This window comes from Bacillus rossius, chromosome 2, assembly GCF_032445375.1.
Source record: "Bacillus rossius redtenbacheri isolate Brsri chromosome 2, Brsri_v3, whole genome shotgun sequence".
Taxonomy (NCBI): domain Eukaryota; kingdom Metazoa; phylum Arthropoda; class Insecta; order Phasmatodea; family Bacillidae; genus Bacillus; species Bacillus rossius.
The window spans coordinates 47976572-48003434 of NC_086331.1; the positions used below are offsets into that span (position 1 = coordinate 47976572).

A 26863-nucleotide genomic window follows, 5' to 3' on the forward strand; every position below is an offset into this window, starting at 1 on the left:
ACATTAAAATTAATTTTAACCGTCACAAATGGTATGAACACTGAGTGCTTCATCCTTTTACACACACTTGTGTGTCTCATAAACTTATAAAATTTTAAAGCTACGTATCTGACGTAAATCTGTAAAGTATTTTTTTGTGTTTGAGATAGTGTCTGCAGTTTTGTTTTTTTGTATTCATTGATGTTTTCATTGCTCATTTGAAAATTGATTACACAAAGTTCAAATTGATACATATAAATCATTATTCGTACTTAATTTCTTACATTGGTATTAAGACTGCTTACGTCTATGGCCCACACAGGAAACTTAATAACAAACACGTTTCATACAAAAAATTATTACAGTAGAACCTCTTTTTTACATATTAAGAGGAATCAGAACAAAAATATGTTAAAAGTGGGAAATGATGAATGATTTTTTTATTATTTTCTATTATGAAAACAATAAGAAACAGATATAATACACAATAACAAGCAATTATATATGGCAAAATTCTTGATACCTGAAGTGTCAGCTATTTGTTGTGCCTTTTCATGAAGAACTACTCCATTAACTGGGATATTTGCTGAACATGCTCCAGTAAGTCCATTTTTAAAAAGCTCTTACAGCTTCTCATAATTTGATAATTGTATGTATTTTCACTTCTTTGAGATAGCAGAATTATCTTCTATTGTCTTGCCATTCTTCAAAATTGTGTTCAAAAATGAAAATTAATTCTTCAGTTTTTGGGGACAAAACAATTGGGTGTCAACTTGAGTACTGTAGCAACTCAAAATGTCCAATTTTTTTTATGGCAAAAGAATTTCGTACAGTTTTTTCTTAAATTGTTAATAATCTAGTATTAAAATTTAATTAATTTAAGTTTTGTTGGCAGAACCAATTCTATTAAATGAACACAACCTCTTACAAACAATTATTTACTTATTGGAATACAAATGGTTACAATAGTTTATATTGCAATATTTAGAAATTCAGAGATGGCACATGCTTCAAAAACTATTTTTTTGGAATGTGTCAATACAAAACAAATAATTTCTTGAAATATAAGACACATTATATATGTTAATATGTTAGACATGAATTTTTTTAATTGCCAACATAAAATGATGTTATGAATTTGAAATCACTAGCATTAAGTAGCACTAAACAATTTTCCTCAACCATTGTAATAAAATGAGCATGCTGAATATGACGAAAACACAACACTTGGAGGAATTTAGGTAAGAGAATTTTTATGAACTAATTTTATTATTAGTCCCAGCAATATTAACTGCCAGTATTCATATTTACCAATCATGTTTAACTAATTTTTCATTTTTGTGTGTCAAAAAAACTCTATTTATGGTCATATTTCTTACCATGACCTAAAAAAAATTTGGAATTGAAGATTGTTTACAATGGCAATCGAAGCTGCCGTGACCACAAATAAAAACTATTTTAATTATGGGAATCCATAAATCTCAGGTATGTAAAAAAATGTGGATCTACTGTAGTTGTGAGTAAATGAAAAAGAGCTAACATAACACCTTAAAGTGCAATTCAAGGATTGCATTGTTGTAAAATGCCAATGAAAAGAAGGTCCAAGTAGAACATACCATAAAAAACATGTTTTGAACAACGTTAAATATTTTTATAGTTTCCTATTGTACAAACCACAATAATAAATTACTTAAAACAGTTCGAAAGGCAAATAATAATGCACTTTTATTTGAAAATGTGGCCATTTTCAGACAATAATACTAACATTATAATGCAACAACAAAGGGAAAATACTATTAAATTTGCTTTTGGCATTTAAATTTAAAAAAATCTTATTTTGCTAGTCTCTATGAGAACTACATTAAAATTAGCTAAATAATAAAAACAAACCAAATAAATAAGTGTGTCTAAAATACTAACTAAACTGATATAATTACATATATCACGTTTTAAAATATAGTTAACCATGGTCTAAATAACTTTGTCATTCATTACATCTATCCTCCAAGAAAACCTTCTAGCAGCAAAATTGCCAGTATCGAGATTAAGTAATAAATTTATACTACATAAAAACACAGGAATAAGGTTGCTGCTGGTCTGTATCTTGGAACAGAAATGACAAAATCTATAAAACTTTAGGATCTAACAAAGCAGCAATAACTTAGTCACTCATGAAAGCTGGGCCAGTGTAAAATAAAAATATGTGTCTATAATACAACAAATAAAATAATGATATAGCCTTCACATTTTTTTTAAAACATAAAAGGTTTTAAGTTATTTATAGTTACAACACCACAACAAACTCCAAATGAAAGAACTAAATTTTTAACAACAGTTCATGTGTGATTTTAAAGGGCAGAACAAAAAAAAACTGCACTTAGCTAAACACACAAATAATGCAATAAAATGATGTAACATATAATATTGCAATATTGCACACCAACAGTCTTCACACTAAAATACTCCCAAGATGAGAATGTGCCTAAAATATTCACATAAATACTATATGTGACTTGTCCATGACTTCTATTTGGCAACGTGTAGAAAAATAATTTGCACAGTTAGTCTCTTCTATGAAGTTTTCAACAGGTTTCTTACGTCATTATTAATACATCATATCTTAAAGTTAAGAGAGCATAAAATAAAGCACAAAAAAGAGTGCAAAATTCATTATAACTTAACAACAGATATACATCATGTCAAATTCTCAACAAAAACAACCAGATAGCATTGCAAGTTGCATCTACGTAAAAAAAAAAGCCAAAGATTTATGTACATAAAATACAACACTTTTGCTAAAATGCATTATATAGTACAATACAAACGTTACTACTGTATATAAGATCAATAGTGAGTTAAACCTTTTGTAATTTCATTTCCAAACTTCATTCAAAATTTTTCTTAAACTTTACAAAACATGTTTCTGAGGCACAAGTCATTGTACACCATTAGACAATTAATTACAATCTGCAAAGTGCAGTCAGTATATTTACAACTGTACAATACAATTACATGCCACAACATACAAATGCACACATATATTGGTGCTCATTTTTTGATCATCTTTTAAAGATCTATTAAAGGTACTACAGTCTTTTTAATAAAGGCATAATTATTAGCAAGTGCATAAAGCACATGCAAATTGGTGCTAAAGGCAAGTAAAATGTGAATAAATAGTATTCTCACTTATCATGTTTTTCATCGGTTGGTTTTTTTACCCTCCTCATACTTTTCAAAATCTCATCCAATAAACTGGCAGGAGTCGGCAAACTCAATGCTGAGGTAATCTTTGAAACATTTTCCTTATCTCTCACATCTGATTTATAATGCCCACCATTTCCTGTATCAATTTCACTTTCTTTTTTCACAGGTGTTATTATAACACTTTTGTTATCATTTACAGCCACTGGTGTTTTTGATGGCGATGCCGGTAATCTGCAACTCAGTTTGCAAACAACACTTTCCTTTCGATGTAACTGTTCACTTGATCTAATTTTATTATCATTGCTTTTCACGGGAGTACTTGTTTTCAATGGTGAACTGAAACTTTCACAATTTACTCCTGTTTCCAACTTTTTTGGAGAAGAAGAAGATTGGCTTGTTTTTCCACTATCACTCACGACTGTTCCAACTTTTTTAAGCGTCTTTTGTTTTTTATCATGACCCTGTTTCAATTCCCATTTCTGATCTAAGTAATGCCTAAATTTCTTATGATCATCACCTAACTTAAAATCACTTTCACTGTGTCCTTTACACGTGTTTTCCTTTTTACTATGAGTTCCATCAACAGACCTAACATGCTTTTCTTTGTTCATAACCCAATAAGAATAACTGTTCTCTACACTACCTCCCAATGCATTTCCATCTTGTAAATTTACATGCTTCATGTCATCACTGCTTTCTTGCTTTAATTCTTTTGAATCTTTCTCAGTAACTTTCTTACGCAAGTTTGTCTCTTCAGGCTTAATGGAATCTACGTGCACAAAAGGTTTGTCATCAGATTTCATTCTCTTCCTCTCCACTTCGCTGGATACACTTTCAGTTGATCGTTTACGTGTCTGCTCAAGTTTACGTTCTTTCTTATGTTTACTGTCTTCTTCATCCCAAAAGTGTTCCTCAAATTTCTTCTTTTCCTTTTCTTTAAGGTGTTTTTCATTTCTTCCACTGCAGTCTTTCACATCTTTCTTTGATACTTCACAAGATGCTTTTTCCAAATTCTTCTTTTCCTTGTAAAGTTGCTGTGGTGTAACAATTCTTGAGTGTCTTCCTGCCTGTGCACTACAAGCATCTGGGTAGTACTGCTTCAGTCGAACATGCCAAGCTGTAACAAATAATTTTAGGTAACAGTTAAATACAAAAAAATAGCAACATAGTACACAACAACCTCATTTTCTTTAAATTTGGCCATTCTTTCTTAAAATGTACCTCCCTCTTTCAATCAAACCGCTAAATGGCAAGCTAGCAAAATATTAGAAAAGGGAAAAGGGTGTTGCAATTCATGTAAGCCATGCAGAAGGATTTGACTACACAGTCACTGCCACAGATATTAAGATTAATGATGTTTTAGTGGTTATGAAGATGCGTTGAACAGGAGCATAAACAGAATTTCATTTCGGTGGCAAAGGGGGTGGGGGATCCCCCCATAAACACCCACCCCCCTTTCATATGCCTCTGGCACTGAAATATGTTCACGATGATTTTAGGTGCCACCAACCTAATAATTAATTTGGAATATTGGTAGTTTGGTCAACAAAAAGTTATTTTTGGTGATTGTTTTGAGTCTTAAGCATAAAAACTTTGTGTTGCACAAATTTTGATTTATTACCAATCAAAAAAATTTCCAATATTTTCCAAAAATTAATTTTTACAGATAAATCACTTGGCACAAGAAGGAAAGTTTTAAATTTTGACAAAAATTTTTTATTTAACATCTTCTCGACAGTAATATCATTAGAGACTGTGACATACTACACAGAATGAAAATACTGGGGAAGGAACTGGTTACATTCTAATGTAAAAAACTATGCCAGCATTTCCCTAGAGTGATTTCGGAAAACAGTGGAAAACAAAAACCAGAATGACTGGTACAAGGATTCGAACTTGGGTCCCATAGAATGTAAGTCAAGTGTTTTACTGATATGCACCTTGCTCCATAAATTTTGACAAACAATGAATTGAGTTCACTAGCAGTTGAGCCTATGAGGAAAATGGCCTTCTGCCCGAATTCCTAATAATCACTAATCTTGCCCCAAAATTAAGTACGTTGAAAAATAAAATAAAAAAAACACACACCAGTTTTTTAATCAAACCCATGCCCAAAAAGCTTCGAGACATGAAACTGAGTAAGTGTAGTACACCATTGACGAAACAACGCACAACTCACAAGAACACGACCCTTTGTTGTCACTGCAAAGACCAGAGTGTCAGACAACATGTTTGTTACAGCGGGAGGAATGTGTCCAGGTGGCCCAACCAACCAATAAACTATTAACTCTTTAAACACATATTTTACTGCAATCACAAAGCTTAGTAAAATGCATCAAAGTTTCATGCATTTTTATATCAATGTAATGCTATTAGGGCCTACACCAAATTCTTGTGTCAATTCAGTAAAATTATTTTATTTCAAACAATTGCTTTTAGTTAAAATTAGTTGTGTATTAGATACTTGTATTAAAATGCTATGTAACCTGGTGTTTTTTTTTGTTTCAAGTTGTTACAACCTATAAGTCAAGTTATTATTTTTATGTATTCTTGATTGTAAAGTGTAAATGTACGGTGCATACATTAAACAGGCCCATAACATAATTATGTTCCATTGGATGGAAATAAAATGAAATTAAAGAAAATAAAAGAGGCAAAAATTATTTGTACCCACATGCCAACCTAGCAAACAAGCAGAAAATAATCAATTATTAATTTCATATATTAAAAAAAAATTAATATAGCCCTGAAAGACAAAAAATACTCAACTATTCACATGTGTTAAATTACATTTATTGTAAAACTGTCCAAATAAGACCTCTAAACTTAAGATAAATGCAACAATTAAGCACTAACTTATGCTTCCGATCATAAAAAAAATTTGCATGCTAGACCCCACTTTAAAAATTAAAGTTAGGCCTAAGCATGTAAGGGGACAAAGGTGGCACATGGAAAAGGGGAGGGGGAGACTGGGTATATAAACAACCCCCCTTAAAATCCTAAAAAAATCTATAAAAATCTAATATTCCTACTAATAAAAGGAAAGAATTTGAAAGAAAACAGCTGGTGACGTAGTTCTATCCTCCACTCCCCGAAATGAAATTCTCTGTACACTCATGGGCAAAGGGTCTGCAACGTTACAAGGGAAAGGCTGTCTACAATTACACACTACTTATGGAGGTCAATGAGGGAACTTCTCTTACAGAGAAAATATATAATGTTCCAATTTATATAATACACTTGATTCTGTCTATGGTTTAAATGATTTATAAATATCAATGAATTCAAATAGGCTTTCCATTTTATGACATAACACTACTTTAACATAACCAAATATAAATGCACCAAATTGGACTGAATTATCGACAACAAATGCCACCTAGCTGTCAATTCTCTGCTTCAACAAGCATTCACCAAATAAAAAAAACAAACAGTTCGTAGATGGAAACCATTATTAACATTTTTTTAAAACCTGAATCCTATCCTGAAGCTAAAATAAATTTGGGCTTCCACATAAATATGTTACTATGTTAAAGTAGAAATTTTGGTATTTACATATTTAAAAATAATTCCGCAAGACTGAATATTACCTGGTCTCACACATCCCAGCAACCCTCTCTGATTGGTTTCTAAACCTAATTTAAGATTAAACAGGCCCAAACGTGTAACATTGATCAACCCACTACTAAATATCGTACAAACGTGTAAGGCAATTCATAATGTGTATACTAATATGCATATACAGGTTGACTGGCAGATTTGCTGAACTACATGAAACCATAATTAATGTCCTAAAGGATTAAAGGCATATAAAATGTGTTTGCCTATGAATGTTTTCTTTGTTTTCTTCATCTGTTGAGACCCTGCAATCGCTGCTTCAGTTACTGATTCCTTACTATACATATAAAATCAAAACGATCTTATGAAATTTGTGTTGATCTGTTTTTATAATGTCATAGTTCACACACTTAATAGTGATGATACCCCACCATCTTAGATATTTTAAATATTAGCCACAGCTTCCAATGTGAATTATTTAATTTTTTTGCTCAACAAAACCGCAGGACCTAGCCTTGAATAAGTGTTGAAGCCAAAATTTGTAGCCTAGTGCGACTAATACGACATGAACAGTCGCTTGTGTGAACAAATCAGTTATTTCCTCCTGGCTGATGCATATTGGAGCCTGTTAATTAAAAAAAACTAAAATCATGTAGATTATAAATGTACTTTTTCAAGCTTTATCGTAACAATGATTAGGATGAATAATTTTATAAGTTACTGGAAAAAATGTGACAAATACAAACTGGTGGTTAAATGGGTTTATTATTAGCTCTGAGGTTAGTTGGGATTCCCCAGCCATCACTATGACATAATTATCACATACAGTACTAGATGAGGTGATTCTGTTATGGTTCATCATTGCCTTCTGCAGTATTGAGGTGAAGGAACCACACAACAGTTCTGGACCTCAGAAGAAAATTTTTCACTAGTGGAAAATCCCCGACCCAGCTACTAATCAAACCTGGGGCTTTTGGCTACCAGCTAGAAGCTATGACCACTGAGCTAAAAGGTTAAACTCTAATACTTAAAATTTACTTTAATTAAATAACCCAAATATTGGATTGCTGATACAATTAGAAAGAAGTAATTATTATGTAGCTAACTTTTATCTAAATTGAATGATTTGCAAGGGACCACTTGAAATAAAAAAAAATCATAAACAAACACGCCTTAAATATTCTGAACATCAAATTTCTCTTTTCTAGACAATATAAATTTTCTTTACTTTCAAATGGAGAATAATATAATAATATAAAATGCAAAATGATTTAAAGCTGCCCAACATCATAACAAGACACCTTGACACTGCTTGAAAAAATTATTATTTTCCTTCTGTCACAGTCCATAAAAATTATACTTTAAAAACGCAATGATCTACTGTCATGGCTATTAGGCTAGTCATGGCTACAAGGCTGCAATGTTGGGCAGTTGGTGCAACTAGCTATAAACAGTTTTTTGTTTTAACATGGCTACTGCAGAGTTGACCAAAATATAATGTTTCATATTAGTAATTTCAGATATAACATGGTGCCAAAACCAGGGCATTCTGTATAAATTGAAAAATACAAGTCTATGTGAGACAATTTGGCAGTCAGCCTCAAACTCCGAGACAGTTAACAAGCTCAGAAAATGGATCACAGCTGGTTTGAAAATCTTGGTTACAACAGTTTAAGTGGTACGCAGCAGCAACCAATCTCTGGAAGAAACTTCTAATTCAGGGTGCAAGTTTATAACTATGACCAAACAACAAATGTATTCCATAAAAGTCAATAGTTAACTTTAAGTGCACAATATAGGTACCTACAAATTCCAGAAAATATACTTCAGGGACGACCAGTAATTGAAAGGAAAAAAAAACTGGAAGGAGCATGCCCTGTTTATGGAAATAAAAATGAAAATAGTGAAGTAAACTCAGGCATTTGGAGCTGTGTGTTGGTCGAGACAGGTTAATATACTTGAAAGGAGACAAGAGTGCCAAATACTTAACTAAATATAGCCGAAAATTGTTATGTATAAATCAAGACTCCCTAATCTAAATGAATTAGACTAGATGAAGAAGCCACACCTCCTTAATAAATATTGTTACATTTAAGCTTGACATAGTTGTTCAATGCAATGTTTATCTCAGTTCAGTCGCTACCAAGTGTGTGTTAAACATAAAACCTTCCAGAACAAGAGTTTTGGTGTCCTTGAGCAAAGATGTACCTCACGTTTTTTTATTCCTTATTGTGGCCAACAGACTTCAAAGTATTTTGGGGTGACATGCGTGAAAATTTGGGATCCATTAAAAAAGTTGAAACTGCTTCTATTGATGGTGAAATGTTTCACAGAAATGGAAGTTTGGACAGGCGCGTAGGAACCGGGGGCAGGGGGGGGGGGGGGGGTGACCCAGGTGACTGCCCGGCCATTAAATTTCATGGCCGGGCAAAGTGATGGTTTTTCCCGGCCATTGAATCAGATGAACAAGAAGCATTGTCTTCATTGCAATGCTAAGTGGTTTTGTGGGATTTTCTTGTCTGTGCGTTACTTTATTCTTTGCCGAAGATTTCAATTTAGACAGTCTCCTTACACAGTGGCAGCTATTGAAGAATCTTCGTGGAAATGTCCCCGACACTTGTGCAGCATTCGCTGAAAAGTTGGGTAAAGAGAGTGATACGACCTGTGCTTTGCTCGATCCAGTAACTCGACTCATGATACTCATCATGACAGTGCCTGCTTCAGCCGCATCTGCAGAGCGTTCATTTAGTGCACTTCGTCGTTTGAAGACATACATGCGATTTTCAATCTCCCAAAGACGTCTCACTCATTTGACTTTGCTTCATATCCATAGTGATAAAACTGCATCAATGGACATCAAGTCGGTTATGAAAGAATTTGTCTGCCGCAAGGACGAGAGAAAGAGCGTTTTTGGTAAAGTTTAATTTTTCTGTTGCTACTCATCAAAACATGAAGTCTGGGTGCTGTAATAATTATTTCCTTTACATCAAAACTTGTAATGCCATTTCTAGTAGCTGTGTAGTTGTCAATAAAAAATACGGATTGTTCGTACAAATAATTCTGAGAATTTTGAGAATGTTTTTATGTATTGTAAATTAAATTATGAGGAACATAAAAATGCTATGATAGTAATATGTCAAACGGCTCACTATTCCGGATTTTGTTATATAGTGATTTGACTTTATCAATTTGAATGTGTTATTTTGTCATATAACTTATAAGATATTTAGATTTTCAGATTTATTAATGGTAAAGCAGTTTTTCTGTCACGTTTTAAATTAATATTCAGTGGATACTTACACCATATGCTTGTGTCAATACATTCTGAATATTGGCATCATCTAAGAATATTTAATTAAATGTGTGTAACATTAAGAGTTCTCCTGTCCTGATATTCAAATGAATTTACTTAAGAGTGGGCAATGAGTGGGATATTGACATCTTTGTTAAATTGTTTACTCAATGCTCAGTCTCACTTAAATATTTTATTATAGCTTCTTTGATTATTGAAGTTGTTTGTTAGCACATATTAAGAAAATGTAATTATAGCTTTAGATAGTTGGAAAAATATATTATCTCACACTACAAATATTAATCTTCAACCACCGTCATGTAATTATAATGCAATTAGTCAAACATATTTTTAATTATAAATACATCTTTGCCTTTTCTACAGCACTAGATAATTTGATGATATCTGGGGACTAAATTTGAAGGTGCTTGTGATTTATGTACTCTGTGCAGTGGGAAAATTCAACAAATTGCCTATAAAATAAATTCTACGAGGTGAAAACTGAAAAGTGAACACTGTTTTGTGATGCCGAGCCTTAAGTAAATTTGTTATAAAAAAAGTTAAAATTTCTGCTAGTACATTCTATTTTTATGTACAAAAGATGCTTAAATAGCACCATTTTGCTCCTTAGAATACATTTTTTTTTCTACCAGGTGAGCCCCGGACACCCCATTTGTTAAATCCACCACTTATAATGATACTCTCCTTTGCCCCCCCATTAAATATTTGCTTCCTACGCGCTTGCGTTTGGAAGGTTATGAATATGACAATGATCTCCTTGATGAACCTAATCTCAAAATTTATCCTCCAAAGAAGGTGCCATATCCCTTTTGAAAAAAAACAGTTAAGGAGTAGGATAGTATATAGTGCAAAATGATATTATTGAGAAGTCACTGAAACTATCCTAGTTGTCTCCCACATGGTAGTATGCCTTGATCCTTCAGACATTAACAAGAACCTAAATGGATGACTTTATCCATTATAAACACTTGAGGAAATTGTGGCACATCTACAGGGTTCCAAGTAATTTAATCTGGTTGACTGCACTGGAGGGTTTTGGCAAATCAAGGTGACAGACAAAACATCCAAATACCTCACCTCTGCTATGCCGTGGGCAGGAGACAAATGGAACAAGATGCTATTTGGACCAGCTTATACACCAGAAATATTTCAGTAAATTATGACAGACATATTTTGTGACGTTAAGGGTGCAGAATGCACAATGGATGACATACTTCAATATGCCAACATTAGAAAGAAGTTTGAGAACCTCACACAGTCAGCTATTAACAAACTAAGGGCAACAGGTAATTTCATTAAATACTAGTACACCAATCTATCACTTAGCACAACTAATGTGTTTGTGTCACTCAAAATCACGTATTCTGAAGCATTATCTCCATAAATAGCAAAGCTAATTTACTTGTGTGTTCCAAAATGTGTAGGAAAATATTCTTTACGTAATATAATTACATAGAATAACACTCAACAATAAATATGTCACACTATTTATCTTTATAAGCCTTCACCCGCTTTGACCAAAAACTTGCAGAAGGCACGATACAAAGAGTTGACAGCGAAATAGAGAGTTAGTTATGTATTCTTTGGTTCTTTATATAAACATAGAAAAATTATAAGCAGAACATGCCAAACAATATATATATATATATAAAATTAAAACAACAACAGGGTATAGCAGGCTTCGCCCCTCTTGACTAGAAGTACATAACACAATAAAATAATAAGTATACCTATACCACCCCGGTGCACCATGGGTGTCGCACATGAACTAGATCCTGTTCCCTTACTGACTTGGTTAACATCAAAACCTCCACTATAATTATTAAATACAAAAAAAACTTAAATGACAATATCACTTACAACTGCCCTTAATATATATATATATATAGAAATATAAAATATTACCACCTTTCACACAGTAAATTAGGTGCTCGGTTCAGTTAATCTACTCATTCATTGTTTTTGGCAAATTAATTACTTGTTGCCTCAAACTCTTCCAGTCCAGTTCGAAAGTTCATGATCATCTGGCAGTAAAGAGAAAATATAATTACAATAAATTATTATAATAGTTCACAGCCAATTTTCTGCCTCACAAAATACCCTATCGAGCACCCGACTAAAAACCTTTCTACATTGACTTGATGTACATACCTACAGAAAATTTATAACATTAAAAAATTCGAAAAAATAAATTACAATAAAATCTTATTAGAAAAATACCCAGTGCGCATAACTTGCATGAAGGGTACAAAATATTAACAATTTCCCTCAACGTTATTATAAAATGTTTCTCAAAATTACTTAAAGTTGGCACAGCTTTCCATACACTTAACGGAAAAAAAAAAATATTTTTCTTTTCGAGTCCAAAAGTAAACCATGTCCCCACAAACCACTCAATAATTAATAAGCTGGAAAAAACCAAATTATAATTATCCAAATAGGTAACGACTCATAACGAGACTTGACGACGTAGTTACTTGCTGCTGTGTCTAAACCAAAAAAAAAAAAAAAAACTTCCTTCAAAAAAAATTTCAGTTATATCCAAACGAGATCTCGAAGGTGAAAATACAGGCGTGGCGTACCCCACAAGGTCTACCCAGCGTCACAGAAGGTCCGTCTGACGTAATCTAGACGAAAAAATAAAGTTCAACACTTACAGTTTGTCTGTTGCCATCTGTTTCCGGAGATATCAAATAAAGAAGCCTCAAAACCAAGCATTTACACTTCCTCGCAGACAAGCCTCAACCGGGCTGAAGGAGGATCAGCAGCACGCATGGCACCATTTGACACCCATGACATTAGCGACTAGACTCACACGACAAAAAATTAAAATCTCAATTTACTAAAAAGAAAATTTGTATCCTCATTGGTAATAACTGCGTAGAACACTGCTGCATTCGAACATTGTGTAACCGACGGAGCAAAACCTCTCGTAACTTAAGTTATTATATTCCACAAAGGTTTAACAAACTTCCACACAAAGTTACGGCCATGGATTTTATCACGCAGCCACTCTATCGGCACGAAAAATTGTAACCCACTCAGGCCATGGCTTGTAGCAGAACAGACACTCCCAAGAGAATCTCGTCAACAGCCCAGCGTGCCACAGGTACCAACCTCAACCCACCAAAAAGGAAAACAAAAGACAAACGCAGACATCGTGTACCGAAAATAGCCTATCAGAGCCTGACAAGCGCACGAGCAGCTCTAGATCCTGACAACCGGAAACGTGCCCGCGCTCCTAGATCCACACCGGCCAAAACACCAAACCTGAGGTTACGGTAAATAACACCGCGCTGGTACACAAAAACAAACGCCACCAAATGTTTGGTGACACACACGTCACAGCCTTCCATTGAATACTTTGTATGACAAATATGACCGAGCATAACGGGAAATAGGTGGTTATGTACTTATCGTCAGTTGGCTGGTTGGCTTGCCCGCCCGGGCGAAACCTTCAACTCAAGTCGCGTACCTTTCCATGAACTTTCCAAACCATCCTTAACTAGCAGTGAAACTGATATTACTGTCCGGATATTTACATTTTAATTTTTCAAACATTAAAGTGCTTATTCGCGTATCACCGCTTGATACACATCAGTCCTGTCATGCCCATGATTTTTTTTTTCATTGCATCATTCATTTAACAACCTTTTCCATGTGAATTATCTGTTCATTTCTGTTCTGGCATCTAATGTCAAATATAATCCAGCTAGTACAACCAACAGCATTAGACTTATATATACACTAGATAATGCCCGGCATGCGTTGCAATGCCTCAATCAATTTTTTTTTGTAATTTTTTAAACGTATACTAAGCATCTCTCTTTATCTCTCTAATTCTCTATCTCTCTATGTATATCTCTATAACTCTCTCTATCTTTCTATTTATATCTCTATCTCTCTATATATCTTTCTAGCGGACCCGACAGACATTGTCCTGCCCAAATGTACTTTTTGTGAGATATGGATATGGCGGTAAGTATTTTTTCGCTGGACATTTTGTATCTTCTCATTATACATACCCCTCCTCTTGGGCACGCCACTGCCGTTACCAAAAACCTTTCCCATGGTTACGCAGAAGGCAACAACAATGCAAAAGCCAGTTGCCATGGAGGCTAATTATCAACAATGCTTAGTTTTTTTGCTTTTAAAGCGTGTATTTCTAGTTTTTCTTAACTCAGAATCGAGATAAAATATCCAATTGTGAATCTAAACCATCCTCGAATCCCCGTGAACTCACACACAAAATTTCATCAAAATCGCGTACAAACAGACAGACAGAAAAAGTACTGTTTTAATATAGTAAGATAGATAGATTATTCTTACATGTTCGCATCCATGCTGTATATGAAAAATCAGCATGCATAGCCCCACACCTATAACTATACGTATCTGCTGCCCACGACTTTTTCCGCATGGAATTTTGTATTATCTTGCACCATTTAGAAATTTAAACATTATAACATAACAGTTGATACAGTTGTAGTAGTTTTCTTATGTTCACAAATGATAATTTTTCTCACCTCTATTTCAGTCTTTGCAATAAAAATATGTTACTACCTAAATTTTGAGTAAATATGTTTCTACTTTCAAATGTAATGACGGGAAGACACTTCATAAAATGTCTTTGTAAACCACATTTACTGTTTTTTCCGTCTCGAGCTAGAATGTAAAGATTGTCTGCATTACTGACCCGCGAGCAAGCTACATACATTTCAGAGAGAGAGAGAGAGAGAGAGAAAGACACCTATTGAATGTCTATCTAACTAATTTTTTTATGAGAGCATATTTTCATTAAATAAATCATGAAATCATTCAACAATAAAAGCTGTTTATTTAACTAAGCGGACGGGTTCGCTCCAAGGAGAAAATTGACGCGGCGAGACCTCGTGGACATAGAGAAATGACACACACTCACTATTTGTGTGGCTATGAAACATGATTTTTTTTCTGCAATTTAAATTGTAATATACAAAAAGGGTATTGAAAATTGAAACAAATATGGCGACGCTATAAACTGTCAGGATCTTTATTTTTTTTCTTACTCTCTACTTAGTTCCTTACAATAGCAAAACTAAATGGCTTCTAATAATGCGTTGCAATTTTTGCTTTTAAAGCGTGTTTTTTTTTTAGTTTTTCTTAACTCAGAATCGAGATAAAATATCCAATTGTGAATCTAAACCATCCTCGAATCCCCGTGAACTCACACACAAAATTTCATCAAAATCGGTCCAGCCGTCTAGGAGGAGTTCAGTGACATACACACGCACACAAGAAATATATATATAAAGATATGATAGTCCTTATTCTGTACGATTGTGTAGACTGAAGTTCATCTGTCTGTGGCCGGGTGACAAAAGTATAACCTGGCGGCATAGACGCTGACGTAAAAACATTTGGTCCTTTACTGCCAATAGCCGCAACTGAACTTGCCTTAGCTGATGTTTGTACAACAGCCGACAAAAAGTCAGACCTGCGTGCGCATCTCTTCCCCTCCTCATATAGCTAACTGTATGCCATGGTACATCTGTTGTTTACAGAGATGAAGCAAATTTGTGGCATCAAGCAAGACTTTTTTTTTGCCTTCAACAATTTCGTGCTAACTGAAATTTACACACATGCTATTCAAGACTGGGGTAGTAAAACTTCACGCTAAATTAATTTGAAGACATGCTAAGTGAGGAATTGGTGTACCTCAATATTGGCACAGTTGCATCAAGCAAAACAAATATTCAAGCATTGTTAGCATTAACGAGGGATCATATATTCTGACCAGAATTGTCAGAGGACATTATTAAGTATGTACAGCAATGTAACGTCTGCAAAAACCTCCAAGCGATCTACCACAGGAAGTATTTAATGAGGAGATAGCTCCTTCTAGTCCATGGATACATGTAGCACCTAATGTTTTCATCATGAACACAAAGAATTCCTCCTCACCGCAGTCTCCTATTTCACAGCAGTCTCCTATTTTAGCAATTTTTATTTCTGTCACCTTACGTCTACCACTAGCGATGCTATTATAAAAAAATTAAAAGTGTGGTTTAGAAATGATTGGAATATCAACCACAGGATATCAAGTCTGTAGTTTCCTCGTACAAATGGGTTAGCAGAAAGTTTTATGGAAAAAGCAAAGACCTTACTAGCAAAATGTGAGGGAGGTAACTCTGACATGTAGCTAGCACTGTCAGTTAAATCACATAAAAACCCCCAGGTAAGGTTTCTCAATGTATAAAAATTAAACTTTATGAACTTAATCACCTACCAATACTTGTTACAGATGATACTGTACGGAATTGGTGTATGATATTTCGTGGTAGGAAGTAAATATCATTGTCACACAGCTGGATACGAGCATACCGTATTCCTTCCCTGCGCAACTGGTTCAATTTAGCATCTTCCAACCATTGAACACACTGAAAATAAAAATGACACATTAGTAAGTAATGCAATTGTAATGTAATCATCCAAATCACAAAAGTTAAAGCCACACCCATTATTGTATAGATTATTTAAATTTCCCTGAAAATTGAAATGGAAAAAAAAAAAACACTGAAAAAGATGAAGAAACAAACCTAATAAAGTAAACCTCGAGGAAAAAGTTTCTAACAATGGTATAAATTATTTAAAATGCAATAATTTCACTTATTTAAAAACCATCTTATAACTAGCTGCCAAAATTCTTCAAAAGCTTGTATAAAAGTAGGTTAGTTGCCTATGGCCATGACTGATTGCGAAGACATGAGAAATATACATAAAAAACATAGTAACTTACCAACAAACATTCTGTTCTCTCAATATTCAAAATATTTTCTATGTAATAAAATAGCAAACATTTTAGCATTGGCAAATTAAAATTAGTTCACAATGCTTACTTACACCAGGCTGTTAAAAAAAAAGAGCTTCAATGTTCATTGCAGATACAATATTAAAAATACTGTAGCAAAGGTGTCACATTTTCAGCTACTTTTGTACATAATTCCCTTCCAAAGCCACAGGTAAGATGCCGGAAATGATGAAATATGCAGCAGCAGTGAGCCAGTCTGTATGATGTGTCTGCAGAGATAGTAAGCATGATGGACAATGGGCGTCAAAAGTAAATTGTGTTTTCTGTGAAATGGAATGCATATCTTCCGAAAACATGTACTTGATAATTATTTAAGGGCAGGCTAACTGTACTTGTGCGGTACTAAGACAAGCACATGGAAAAGTTTCTGAATCAATGGCACCTTAAAAAAAAGAAATTTGAAAAAGAATTAAATAAGTTTACAAAACCTGGGTGTTTCAATTGGCACACCAGATACTGCAGAAGACCTCGAAGTATGAGGACAGTCAATGTTGAGGATGAAGTACAGTATTACATTCAGAGCCACAGGGAAGCCAAAAGAAGGCATAGCAAGTGCAGAGGAAGTACACTATGCCAAAACATGTGGGATCTTCAAGGAAAACCCATTAAATCTCTAAAATGTAGAGGGTTCAAGAGTTCTGAGAACCCAACTATCCTGCAGTTGGCAGCAAGAGGAATGTGATACTGTGCAAACTGCTGAAACTAGGTGCACCAGTGATGGCATTATATATTTCCCCAATGCCTACAAGTGAGTGAATTACAACGGTTGTCTGAAAAGTTTCCAATGAAACATTTTTTTTCTCTAAATTAATTTTTATTTTTTAACACTATTTCCTTGTAAGTCTATAAACTTCTCCCAGCGATGGTCCTATCTATTTAACCCATCAAAATAGTACTTGTAATCATTCTCTACAAAATAGTTGTTAACGAAGATAATGGCCTCCTCATTTGATGAAAATCTCTGTCCTCTGAGTGCAACTTTTAGTTCAGGGAACAAAAAAAAGTCATTTGGAGCTAGATATGGCGAGTAAAGAGGGTGGTCAAGCAGTTCAACCCACAATTCGTAGATTTTCTCCATGGCAACTGCCAACATGTGAGATGGTGCATTCATTGTTTTAGTGAAAATAATTTTTTTCTGCAACTGTGTCCATTCTTCTGCAATTTCTGCCCTCAGCTTGTCAACTAGTCTTTGCCTTTTTTTTTTTAGCCGATTATTTCCTCAGAGTCTGTGTTTTTATTTCCGGAGTGTAATGGTGAATCCAAGTTTAATCAATGCCAAAACTCTCATTTCTGCACCTAAACTGCAATAACTGAGCATTGAAATTTTTCATTCATTGATCAAGAGAGAGCAAATATGATACCACGTTTCAATTCAGCTACCCAAAATTTCACAAAGGTAAATGATGGCGCAGAGTCCATATATACAGCATCCAAATAATCTTTAATTAACATAGACATACTGACTTTCAGAAACAAACATTTAATGACAGCTCACACTCAATTACTTTCATTTTCACAAAAACACACACATTTACTCATGCAAACAAATGTTAAAAAACAACTGAAACTTCTGAGAGTAAATTTCAAAGCATGCGCAATCACTCTCCCCAATTTTTGTTGAAGAGTGCTGCCATCTTCATGTTGAGGTTGGAAACTTTTCAGACAACCTTCGTATAACCCTCGTCTGATGATGTGGTCTAACAATCATGTTAAAAGTCTGGGGTAGAATGTAGGTAGTATGTTGTCAGTGGTATCATCTAAGATATTTGTACAATCAAACAAGAATTACACTAGGGATTCATGAAAAATTAAAAACCCATCTGCTCAAGGACATCCCATTATGTAACCACACCGCAATATGGTTCACACATGATGGTGTACCACCCTATTTCAGCCACATAGGACAAATCTACCTGAATGATACTTTCTAAGACATGGCCAGCTTGAAAGCATGACTTGTATCACATTGATTTATACTTATTGTATCATGTGAAAGTGTTAAAATGAAAGAGTGCAATACTTATATCGCCATCCTTGAAATCCTTCATTAGTACTTTGCAGATTCACTAACACAAATCTGCACCAACTACTTCATACTTGTAATTTTGAAAGTTGCCTATATGATCATTTTGATGCTTATGGTGTACATTTTAAACATGGCCTGTAGTGACCAATTAATTGATGTATTTTATATTTATTCTATTAAATGTTTAATAAAACATTTGTAGAATCAGTGCACGATCCGTTTGTCATGCACATAGAACCTAAGAAAAACACAACTAAAGAAAGAGCACAGTTTTGGGCTGAAAAAACAGACACACCGAAACGCCCCTCGTGCCTCAAAATTAAATTATTTTAATTTAATAAGAAAAAAAACCTTGGAAACTGCTGGGCAAAATATTAAGAAGAATAAAGTTATTTACCAGAGGGGGCACGAGGTGGTGAACAAGACAAATTTAAACTCCCTGCACACAAGCAAATTGGGAGCTAGTGGATCGTTAAAATAGAATAAGGTATATAATAAATAAACACTACATAAGTAGCTTGGTCTATAGGTTCCCTGTTTTATTTAGAATTGTAAATAAAATCTTTTTTTTTCTTTGTTTTAGTATTACAATTAAAGATATTTACACATAACAAGTAGGAGGGCCGGCCCGATATTATTAATAACACGTTATGTTATATTAATTACAAATCATCACAGAAACAAAAAAAATTGAAATATTCCACCCTATTAGATCCTTTGGTTGATTAAAAAGATAATATTCTCATTGATTATACATATTCTCGCCGATTAAGTTCTTAAGTCACTGGTCGCTGGTATGCAATTTATTCACTTAGTTCATTGTATGTAAGGGGCAAATATATTTTTAATATCACCCGGGTCTTCAAAGGATGACGTCGGGACGGGAGGAAAGCACTTCTTAGGGGGAAAAGCAGCTGGAGGTCCTGCACAACATGATGGGTGTAATTTCGGCACCCAACTGTTGGACCCTGTCTGAAACACAAGCCAAATTCCAAACGAATTAGACCTGCTTCCAGACAGTCAAACACAGTCGGCGCGAAGGCCAACAAACGGGAATTCGGGGAGGAAACAGATTAAAGTAACTCACCAAACAGGGTGTAGCTCCAGGGCTCAGGAGATGTCTCGCACCAACATCCAAATGGCGCGGACCGAGAATAGCGCGGATGACGCGACCAAAATCATCGATAAGTGAAATAAAAAAATTAATAAAATTTTAACTAAGACATAACTTGTTCTAAATGTTCCTACTGACTTGCTACTGAATTTTTAGCTGGGATCACATCCCTTAAGACAGATGACTACATTCTTGATTCGAACGAGTACGTCGTTGCAGAAGACCAGCCTCTTAACACAGAGGACGCCGAGATGACGTGGTAAGTAGCCAAAGTCAGAGTACCAAGTGTGGCGATGGCGGCTCCTAATTAAAACGGGCGTTAGGCCCTAAGGAAAGAGAGGGGAAAGGTTCGGCTCTGGACCGAACATATCCGGAGGTGCCCCGAGTGGTCGTAGCCACGACATCCGTTGTTTGCGCCAAAGGGTGACTGCTGCAGTCTCTACCGGCAGGTACAGAAAGCAACATACAATCGAATATTACAGGCCGCGAGGAGGAAGCATAGGGCCTTATGGCGTAGCTGGTGGTGTACTCTGGTGGCCTAAAGGGGACATAAAGGGGGGAGTTAGCAAGATCGCCCACAGGTGTCGCGGGCGTCAGCTCCACGAGCTGGCGCCAAGAGAAGACGTTACAGTTTCTGCCGCTAGATGTGGTGGAGGGCTCTTTAGGGCAAGGGAGAAAGTCCTTGGAGTAGGCCATCGTCTTGGCGAGTTCACGTATGGTCAATGATCCAGGATAGAATTCTTAGAATCAAAAGGGGGGGGGGGGGGGGGTGGAGTTTAAGGGGAGGGCGGACAGAAAACGTCACCAGGCTGGGAACGGAGGTCCACGGGAGACTCGTTCGTGCCGAGACTAGCTAGTCTCAGCAGGCCTCTAAGAAATAGAGCTTGCAGGCCAGAAGCTGCTCTATGCGATTTTAGTCATGCAAGGAATTAATATTACAAACCCGGGACGTGACTGCAGGCGAGAGAAATTTCAACCGGGCTGCCAACGACTACCTTAGACTAGCAAAAGCTCAGATTGATCCTTGAGAAAGGGTGCCTCTGTCCACTGGCACAAAGTTTAACTACGTAGCGTACACCAGCCTAACAAAGTGTAAATCATCCTATTGTAACTAAATTATTAAGAAAAATAAAATTTCCAAAAATAATTTAAAATTATAATAAAATTTTTAAAAAAACATGTCAAAATTCTTAATTTCTGGCACAACAAATATGATTTTTGGTTGAGACTTTAAACAACATGTTTAAGTTTAGGTTGAGAGTAGCTAGTTATTTGCAGTGTAAAACCGTTCAAATATATAACTTTGTAGATGCACTGATCTGGACGATGCATACGCAAAAATGGTATGAATGTGTACCATTATGAAAAATTTTAAATATAAGGGTCTGTTAACAAGATATGCAACATAATAAAACATGTTTATAAGAGGTTGAAAATGCTAGAAAATGACTCGCAACACACTACAATAGAATTAACTAAAATTGTTGCACACATGGAAAGAGGATGAAATTTATTTTTTGATTCTAGTCTAATATAACATTTGAAAGACACACACTAAATTTCTACATTCCATTACAATAGTGTAGGTTCTTGATGTGCATGTATATGGTAGAATATGTTTAGGCCTAAAAGAACAATTGCTTGCTGTTTATGCTTGGTAAAATAAACTATTTGAAATAAAAAAAATAAATGAATTCAATAAATGCAATTTATTTGAAAGAAAAAAACAGCCCAAAGTATTACTCTTACACATTTTTATTTTTTTTTTACATAGAAACGCTTGCTAGGTTGAGCTTTGGTCATTTGTTACTTGGTAAAAGTAGTTTCTATATTTCAATATAGATATCAGTACAAACATTGCTAGTTTTACATACTTTTTTTAAACATAAGCTTCGATTATGGACAAACTACACGTTCATTAAAATTTTTTAACATAAATTTTGTCAGTGTTTTATATTCCTTTAACTATAACATAAACAAAATTTGCTAAGATTAAAATTTCTTATTTATTTATTTTAGTTCGTAACATGTCCACCAACAGCCTAGTGCTTTAGGGATGGGCACGACACACATAGACAGGTACAAAACAGAAAATAAAATACAATACAAAATAAAACAAAACAAAAACAGTAACAAAAATTATCACTGCAAGTACCTGAACACTCCCTCTCGTCGGCACCAAAGAGGCAAGCTCTACCTGAAGTGAAACCACAGCAGGTACATGCATCCATAGTTGTCCAACACAAAAATTAGCATACCAGATACTTACAGTGACCAACATCAGAAACATGACACATTTACAATGAAATATAATTGAAAATAAAATTTAAGGGCGGATAAATCAGAAAATTAATAATCAGTAATAATAATAACCACAACAACAACAACAACAACAACAACAACAACAACAAAAATACTAATAGGAAAAACTCTCATGGCAGAAAAGACAGGCAACTCCAGTTCCTAAGGTTGAGAGGCTGCCCACTCCTTCCCCCAGCTTCCCCACCCCAAGTGCTCAGTCCCAACTGCCACAAGAGTTTAAGGTCAGAATTTGAAATATAAGCATATATTGTGGAAAATATTAAGTATATATTTCATGATAAGGTAATAAAATGTACTAACAAGGAACATTAAAAAAACTAAAAATTCAAAATAAATACTAATTAACTATAATAATACTAATAGAAAGTATTTAAAGTTCACATATAATAACATATTAATGAATATAATAAATTAAAACAAAATTAATTTTACTTTGCTTGTGAGTAGAGTAAGTGAAATAATTAACTTCTAGATTTCATGATTTGTTTACTGAGGTTCGGGAAGAGTATATAGATGAGGTCAATGTAGTTGTGGAGAGTGCAAAAAGTTTGAAGTAAACAAGTATTACATTTATAGCTCAGTATTATCTAGGAAATACATATGTACAATTAATTTTGGAACTATAACAATTTTGAACAAAGAGTGAATCTAAATATGCTCTATGATTAACAAGGGGAATCAGATTTGGTGGAGGAAGTTCTAAAGATTCATTAGTTGGATTAATATATTTTCAATATTTTCTAATTTATTTATATCAGCCTTCTTGATGTCATTATAGATTATTGAACAGTATTCTAATTAGAACTAATTATTGAAAATAAAGGGAAAGAACTGAATCTGGATTACTAGCATGAAAAGTAATAAATTTAATATGGGCAAGAGTTCTACAAGAAGAAGAGTATAAATAATCAACATGTTTATGAAAAAATAATTTTTAGTCTAGAATGAAACCAAAATATTTTAAAAAGAGAGATTTGGCAATTAAAGGTAGTTAAATTTAACTGGCTGGTATTTCCTTGTAAATGATATACATAATTTTAGTTTTATCTTTATTTAGTGTAACCAAATTTTTTTTGAACCAAATATTGACTTCTATAATGTAATTTTGTAATAAGAAGTAATCATTGTATATTTTTAGGTCATCTGCAAAAAGTACTCTAATAGAGTGATTCTGAACCTGAGTGATATCATTTATAAATACATTAAAAATGAGAGATGATAAAGTACCTCCCTGAGCAACACCTAGACAAGACTAAACAAGGAAGAGTTATGATTGTCAATAGAGATGAAAAAACTTCTGTTTTTAGGTAACTTGAAAACCATTTAATAAAATTACTGCATAAACCAAAATCCAATAATTTACAAAGGGGAATACAGAAGACTGCCATACTGGAAAACTACCATAATGGCAGTATTCCGCCTGGCCTCTTCGAAAATGGCGGAAAAGTACCATAACAGAAAACTGCCATAAGTTAAAATGACCAAGTGGAATTCTGCCATATTTTTTATACACTCCCTGGAATGAGTACAGTTGCTTTGCTCTCGAAGTAGTGTATAGAATATGTCACTAGGTAGCGCTGTTAACCCCAGCTGTTTCTTAGGTTAACTTAAAAGGCTACAGAGAGCGCTTTTGATGGTGACCTTCTGTAGTTCCAGTCATAAATAAACTGCACTAGTGGAAAGAAATATTTCCAAAAATGGGTTATAGGAAGCAGCACTGTATACTTATAACCATGATCTGTAAAAAATATTATATATATGGTAGTTTTCCATTATGGCACTTTACCTCCTGTTTTGACGGGGACTAAAGGGGGGGGGGGGGATGGAAGACTGCCATACTGTATAACTACCATAATACCAGAATTCTGCCTGGGGGGCGACAGAAAAGTACCATAATGATGGAAAACTAACATAAGTTAAAATGCAACCATACAGTCCTCGTACACGAACGACATGAGTAAATTATGTCTGTTATTTTAGAAAGAATTTGTAGAAATAAGCAGCATACAAAGTCTTGTGATTCTAATTCATGTGTTAACTACAGGTACCTAGTTGAAATGCAATGCAATCTAGTGACCGAAAATCACAATTCCCTGACAATCGACGGTTAAGTAAGTAAAATATTGCATGATTTATATAATATGTTTAAAATGCCACGAAAGATTGTCACCATTAGGTGTACAGCCATTTATAGTACTACTGAGGTGGCAATTCAATTGAGTTTATTTTATGTCATGTCTATCAAAAGAACGATAAAATAAACTTAAGCATGAATGATTTCACAAAAAAAAGTTTACGTTACTACATTATTAATAATACCCAAATTATGTTTCTGATGGGCTGTTGGGGTTCACTTTTCGTGGGCTGAATTCACTACGACCTTAATTTTAATGGCTGTGGTTGTTTTTGTCGTGTTGGGACTGTCATACAGTATTGTGATTACAACATTATGTTTTTAGCATGTGCTGTGACAACAATTAGAAGAGTATTTTAACATTTAGATGTACAGGAAAACAATTGCCATTAAGAATAGATAAAAACCATCACAACATATCCAACTTGTGAACTGTGAAAATGTAATATTTTTATACTTTACTTGAGAATGATTCACGTTTGCTGTTTAAGTTTTATTAAGTATAGTAGAGCACCCTGTATCCGGAATGGTCGGGACTTAGACTATTCCGGATAGTAGAAAATTCCGGAAAGTAGAAATTCACTATAAGGCCCCCTAATTGAAAAAAAAAATTGCTCCCGAAGTTTGTGAACATCCTGTAGCTGTAGATGAGGACGGCAAGGGGGGTGGGGGTAGGGTGATGACAGCTACATCCGGTGGTGAGACCTTGCCACGGGCACGCTTATCAGACCTTGCCTAGAAGCACGCTACAGCTACATGACTGTACCATGATGTCCGCGCGAAGCAAGCAGACGTAGGCGAGACGTTTGACATTCAATGAATTGTGTTACAATTACGTAATGTACATACAGTTTGTACAGTGATTTGGTGTATCCACATGTTGCATAAATAAAATATAAAATAATAACACATAGTACAGTTAGATACGGTACATTACAAATAAAAAAACACTTACCATGACTCACTGTAGGCTACACATGTCCCGCGAATAAAAAATAATGTCCTAGAACTTAGATAAACTGCATTGAAATAATCACTGTATACGGCCCCACTTGTCTGTGTGTAAGAAACATTGTTTAACAGTCGCATTAATTTCAATTTAAAAAGCTAAGCAACAAATTACCTAAATCGTCACACATTGTGAAAGACAGGAGAAGTTAAAGTTAATCACTGTCACTGTCACTCTGAACGTAACTGTTTAAGTTTGTGCCACTGGTGCCAGGTGTTGGATCGTCAATGTTCTCACTCATAGTTGAAGCAGGTGTGGAAACAGGAGCTTTTTTGAACATGTCACTAATGTGTTGTTGCCGCACACGTTTGTGCTTCTCTTCAGTCAGCTGTTTTTGAAGTATATACAAATGCATAATTTGCTGGTCGTTGATATAACTTTGTTGCTCTAGGCCAGCTATTAATCGTTCAATGTGGTGAAGGCACTCATCTTGCGAGATTTTCTCCTGTGGTTCATCTTCATCGCTACTGCTTTCATTGTTTCCGTCGTCTTTGTTACACTTAATAGAGTCTAATATCTCCTTATCTGAAAAGTGATGCACAACGGGAACATTATCATCAACACAAAACCATTCCACAATGTTTTGTTTTTGCAATTGTAAGTCTTCTAGTTCTGGATTTGTTATGTTCTTGGCATACTCCAGCAGTTCGTTCACGTTTTTTTGTTCAAAACCTTTGAAGTCGGCTTCATTTCCCTTGTCATGAACCTCGTCATGATAAACCAAAGTCGGCCACAATTTAAACCATGCCTTGTGAAATGTTGACGCAGGCATACCTTCCCATGCACGAGCTAGTGACCATATGACATCCTTTATGGTGTATTCCTTTTTAATTTCTGAGATCGTTTTGCCGCCATTCAGATCAGATAAAAAGTGCTTCATGAACTCCGTGCGATAACGACATTTTAGGGAGCGTAATATTCCTTGATCTTGCGGTTGGATTAGTGCAGTGCAGTTAGGGGGCAGATACATGACAGAAACATTATCCCTGTCTAGTGTTTCAGCTGCAGGATGCGCGGAGCAGTTGTCTAGCACAAGGACAATCTTGCAGTGCGGGTCTAAGCCTATCTTGTTATAGTGTTGCCGGCTCTGGCGCACAAAACTGTCAAACCATTCTGTGGTTATTGCAGATGTTATCCACGCGGTTTTTGTAGCTCGGTATTCAACGGGTAACACTTTAACACCTTTTAGCGCCCTTGGGCGCAAGCTTTTGCCAATTACGAGTAGCTTCAGCTTGTGGGTACCGGCAGCATTTGAACAACCAAGCACGGTCAATCTGTCTTTAGAATCTTTCATCCCGCTGTGAGGATTATCTGCAGTGCACAGCGTGCTTCGAGGCATACAACGCCAGTACAA

The 26863-nt window shown here is 34.9% G+C and overlaps 1 protein-coding gene across 1 annotated transcript in view; it reads right to left on the bottom strand.

Moving 5' to 3' along the window:
- Positions 1–402: 402 nt before the first annotated feature.
- Positions 403–26863, bottom strand: part of LOC134529271 (uncharacterized) — a 218129-nt gene continuing 191668 nt past the window's right edge. Inside the window, exons 8-9 of the mRNA XM_063363167.1 lie at positions 16323–16473; positions 403–4300 (exon numbers count right to left, since the gene is read on the bottom strand). Coding sequence (XP_063219237.1) covers positions 3162–4300; positions 16323–16473 — 1290 coding nt within the window. The 3' untranslated portion in view covers positions 403–3161. The remainder of the gene's footprint in view (positions 4301–16322; positions 16474–26863) is intronic.